At 50.9% G+C, this 5076-nt stretch overlaps 1 protein-coding gene across 1 annotated transcript in view; it reads left to right on the forward strand.

Moving 5' to 3' along the window:
• The window catches only part of PDZRN3 (PDZ domain containing ring finger 3), a 237068-nt gene extending 233971 nt beyond the window's left edge, over positions 1–3097 (forward strand). Inside the window, exon 11 of the mRNA XM_040628541.1 lies at positions 1584–3097. Coding sequence (XP_040484475.1) covers positions 1584–2235 — 652 coding nt within the window. The 3' untranslated portion in view covers positions 2236–3097. The remainder of the gene's footprint in view (positions 1–1583) is intronic.
• The last annotated feature ends 1979 nt before the right edge of the window (positions 3098–5076 follow it).

Genomic DNA, 5076 nt, shown 5'->3' on the forward strand with positions numbered 1-5076 from the left:
CCCCCCCCCCAATCTCCCCCCGGGCCATGCAGTTCACGGCCAGCGTGCTGCGGCCAGTGACAGCCCCGCGCCCCCATCTCCCCCATGCCGCGCAAGTTCCCCACGAACCCACCAGCTTGGAAGGCGCCTTCCGTCTGCACACTAGTGTGAGGCAAGCCAATACCCTCCTCACCAAGGGAGTGTGGCTTGGCTTGGCTTGCAAAGCCAGGTAGTCCTGCTGAGGTCCAGCGGACCTGGTGTCTGCTTGGAAAACACGTGCCAGCTTTAATGCAGATTAGAAAGCATGGAGTCATGTTTTCAAAAGTAGAGCAATTCCCTCGGTGTAGCCTGAGCCGCTTAGAGCCCTTTAGCTCCCTTCTGTGCCACCTCGGTGGGGAGGGTCCGCATAAGGCACTAATTAAGCCTTAAGCCTGTAAGCCTCCTGCTCCCCGGGTGCTGGAATGGGCAGGATCCTTCACGGGGGTAAGGTGACGATACCCTCGTCTTACAGGTGGGAGAGATGAGGCAGAGGCGGCGGCGGCTAGGTGTTTAGCCCGGGTGGGTCTGCCTGAGGGCCAGGTACGGACGCCATCCGCCATCTCTCAGCCTTAGAGAAGCAGCGCCCACCCTGGCCGGCAACTCTTGTCCTCCAGGAAACGGGGCACCTGGGAACCGCGCCTCCCTCACCGTGGCCGTTTGTTCTTGTTCTAGAAGAAGCATGAAGAAGACGGGGGGACCACAGATACAGCCACCATCCTGTCCAACCAGCACGAGAAGGACAGCGGCGTGGGGCGCACCGACGAGAGCACGCGCAATGACGAGAGCTCGGAGCAGGAGAACAACGGCGACGACGCCCTCGCGTCGTCCACCCCGCTGGCCGGGCAGAGGAAGCTCACGTGCAGCCAGGACACCCTGGGCAGCGGCGACCTGCCGTTCAGCAACGAGTCCTTCCTGTCGGCCGACTGCGCCGACGCCGACTACCTGGGCATCCCCGTGGACGAGTGCGAGCGCTTCCGGGAGCTGCTGGAGCTCAAGTGCCAGGCCAAGAGCGGCAGCCCCTACGGCCTGTACTACGCCAGCAGCCCGCTGGACGCCAGCAAGAGCGACCCCGAGAGCGTGGACAAGGAGCTGGAGCTGCTGAACGAGGAGCTGCGCAGCATCGAGCTGGAGTGCCTGAGCATCGTGCGGGCGCACAAGATGCAGCAGCTCCGGGAGCAGTACCGCGAGTCGTGGATGCTGCACCACAGCGGCTTCCGCAACTACAACACCAGCGTCGGCGTCCGCAGGCACGAGCTGTCGGACATCACCGAGCTCCCGAGAATCCGACAAAGACAGCTCGGCGCCTACACACGGGCGAGAGCTGCCGCAGCACCCGCTCACCCTGGAGATGTCCCGACAACTCCCTGAGGAGAGCGGCCGAGGGCACAGCTGCGCGCAGCGAGGGGGCGCGGGGGGCTGTGAAGCCTGCGGGCCGTCCCAAGAACCTGCTCGCCATCACCGAAGACCCGGGGGGCAGCGCCAGCAGCTACAGCCCTCCCCGCCTCGAGAGCTGGGCCGGGCAGCCCGGAGAGCAGGGAGCGGAGGCCCGGCGACGACAGCGGGAGCCCCGGCCCCAAGCTGGGCGGCTCCTACCTGTCGCCCTTCCCGCACTCGCCCTACAAGCACGCGCACATCCCGGCGCACGCGCAGCACTACCAGAGCTACATGCAGCTGATCCAGCAGAAGTCGGCCGTGGAGTACGCGCAGAGCCAGATGAGCCTGGTGAGCATGTGCAAGGACCTGAGCGCCGCCGGCCCGCCGGAAGCCAGGATGGAGTGGAAGGTGAAGGTGCGCAGCGACGGCACGCGCTACATCACCAAGCGGCCGGTGCGCGACCGCCTGCTGCGCGAGCGCGCGCTCAAGATCCGCGAGGAGCGCAGCGGCATGACCACGGACGACGACGCGGTGAGCGAGCTGAAGCTGGGCCGCTACTGGAGCAAGGAGGAGAGGAAGCAGCACGTGGTGAAGGCCAAGGAGCAGAGGCGCCGGCGCGAGTTCATGATGCAGAGCCGGCTGGATTGCCTGAAGGAGCAGCAAGCGGCCGACGACAGGAAGGAGATGAACATCCTGGAACTGAGCCACAAAAAGATGATGAAGAAGAGGAATAAAAAGATATTTGACAATTGGATGACAATCCAAGAACTCTTAACCCACGGCACAAAATCACCCGATGGCACGAGAGTCTACAATTCCTTCTTATCCGTGACTACTGTATAATTTTCACTTGTGCGCTGTGTACATAAAAGAGAACGCTACCGTTGGGGTAGAAATTCCTGCCTCGTTCAATGCGGCAAGTTTTTGTATATAAGATACATACGGTCATCCTGTTTATAGTCACGATTGGCCAACGCGGCAACTCTGGGTGTCCATAGCTCTATTTTAAGTGGAGAAAAACCACCCTTAACTAATTTGGAAGGCAATATTAACAAACAGCTTTTTTCAAATAGCAATTGTACTTTTTTACTTGCTACCTTTTACATAAAGTGTTTAAATTTCAAAAAGATCCTTTATTAAGCATACTTTCACAGAATAATTTGTTTAAACTATATTCATATAAAAAAGTTAAACACGCTTTTTTTTTTCCTGCCGAAAATACAACCGCCAGTGTGTATTTTTAATGGAACCCTATTTTATAATGTTACTTTGTTGAATGTGTTTCATATGAGTGACCATTAATATATAATTTAGGTCAAGGCTTCAACTCAAAACTCCCAAACTGTGTGGTTCAGGATTTAATGCACATAACCAAACCAGCAGTGTTTGGAGTTGGGATATACATTTAAACATTTTTTTCTGGTTAAAGTTCCCAAGAGCTTAAAGGTTTTACGAGAAAGCAAAATATCATGCAGCTTTATGGAAGTTTAAAGCATGTTTGCAAATATTGCAGTCCGACGGAAGAATTTGCATGTACGGGAAAGTTGTGGATGGAGGTGGTTTGTGGAATTTTAAGTGCTCACTGTAGTAACCTTTGCTTTGTAGATTTGAAGGGACAGAGTTTTACAGGCAAGCTCACGAAATCATGATTAGTTACAAACATTAAGTAAAACGAAGTTAAAATAAATTATTATTTTCTATTTGATATGTTTTGAAGTGATTCCTCATTTTTTGCAGTGGTGCTTATAAAATAAAAGCTTTTTGCGGTGTTTCTTTTACATTATCTACTTTCTTGGGAATATTCAAGTTTTTCAGATCCTCCAGTACCTTCATTCTGCCCAGAACCCAAAGACAGACATAAAACAAACGTCTGTCAGTGAAGAAGGAATCAAACTCACCATAGAATCCTGACTTCTGTGACTGCTGTCTTGTAGAAAGCCTCAACCTGGCCCAGTTATCCTGTAAGCAAGAATAAGTATGAGTGAGTTTATCAATCAGGATCCTGTTTACGATGAAATCTCTTTGGTTTATTGCAACCATTACTGCCTGACGGTAAAACAACTCTGGTTGGCTAGACCCAAATTCCCATTTCTGCAAACTATCTCATATTTTCACAGAATAACCTAGGTCACCAAAGTGAGCGGGTTTTAAAACTAGTATTTTTCAGAATTTCAACAATCCACAGGATCTTAAATAATGAATTTGTAACAAATTGTTCCCTGGTTATAGTGGTGATACTGATTGCAGCTGTGGGACTTACTGAAAATAAATAGAATTAGGAAGGGTGTCCGTTTCATTTGCCATGTTGCCAGACATATGGTTTACTCACTGATCTAAAAATTGGGTTGAAATGACCAGGTGGTCACGTATCTCATAGATAACTCCCCTCTACCCGACTCCAATCAAAATGCCTCCTTGGGGCTAAAATCTTGAGGCTCACAGTCAGTCACTCTTGCAAGAGAGCAATTGCGTGAAGGTAAGACACTGAAGTGTTTAAGATGTCCGTTCATTCCCTCTTCCAGACCAGGCACTGCAAAGATAATTAAATCTGCTACATTACTCTCATTAGCCCTCCAAAGACAAGTTGTTGCAAAAGCTGGACTATTAGGGCCATGGGTTTCCCATATTCTCCAAGTTCACCTGCCCCTAGAAGTGGGTCCCTGGTTCCCAGAAGCAGCTCATTGACAGTGCTCTTTCCAATCGCTCATGATTCACAGAGAATAAACATAGCTGCAACACATGGAAGTCTGCAGCTTTCTGTGGGGAAATAGCTTTCTTCCCCATGTGTTCTCATGAAAGGTCGGAAGTGTGTATGTGACCACAAGAACAAAGAGCGCCAGCCTCAACAGTCACGTGCCATCAGAGTCAAGCGGAGGGGTTTCACCTCAGAGCCCCCCACCTGCCTCCACATTTAGGACTCAGCCAGTGCCACTTACGAAAAAGTGGAGGGAAATTAAAAACAACATACATCGAAATCCAATTCTAGATCCTTCAATTACAACTTGTATTTTAAATCACTTTATCATATAAATACATTTGGTCATAATTTGCAATGTGAGGAGAAGTTTCCAAATCTTATCTGGCAAATCAACTCCAAAAAGAAATTCTGGAAGACACCCCAGAAATCGTCGCTTTATCCACGAGCAAGAGGCTCAAGGAGACAAACGTGGCTCATTTAATAAACAAATGGGGATTTGAATTCAGAACCCACCTCCCATTCCCACAGCTCTTCCCGCCACGGCCACGGGGAAAGGTAGCTGCCATATATACAGCTACCTCAGATGCATTCGGCCCTGTGCCCTCAACCAAAAACTAAACACATTTCACCAGTGGATGCCCTGGAGCGAGCGTAAGCCAGGAGACGTGAATCTGCCACTTCTTGAGTGAGTCGGAGCTCCCAAGGGCCTCGCAGTATAGGCATTTCCCAGCCAGTGGGTGAATGGAGGGATTTTCCTGGGTAATGGTGAGACAAGAGACAATTTACAGCTCTGTTCTCTTGTGTGAAACCCTAGCTTCCATGTAAACAGAACTTCTGCTGTAACCAACAGGCCTCTCTATGGCCTCAGCTGCTGGCACTTTGATTTCCTTGGCCCAGGTAAGAATCCAATGGAAGCTAAGGATTTTCTCCACAGGAAAACATACATATAATCAAGGGGTTGCGTATCGTTTTGGAGGCCGTATGTG

The sequence above is a fragment of the Ursus maritimus genome, unplaced genomic scaffold (genome assembly GCF_017311325.1).
Source record: "Ursus maritimus isolate PB19 unplaced genomic scaffold, ASM1731132v1 scaffold_14, whole genome shotgun sequence".
Taxonomy (NCBI): Eukaryota; Metazoa; Chordata; class Mammalia; order Carnivora; family Ursidae; genus Ursus; species Ursus maritimus.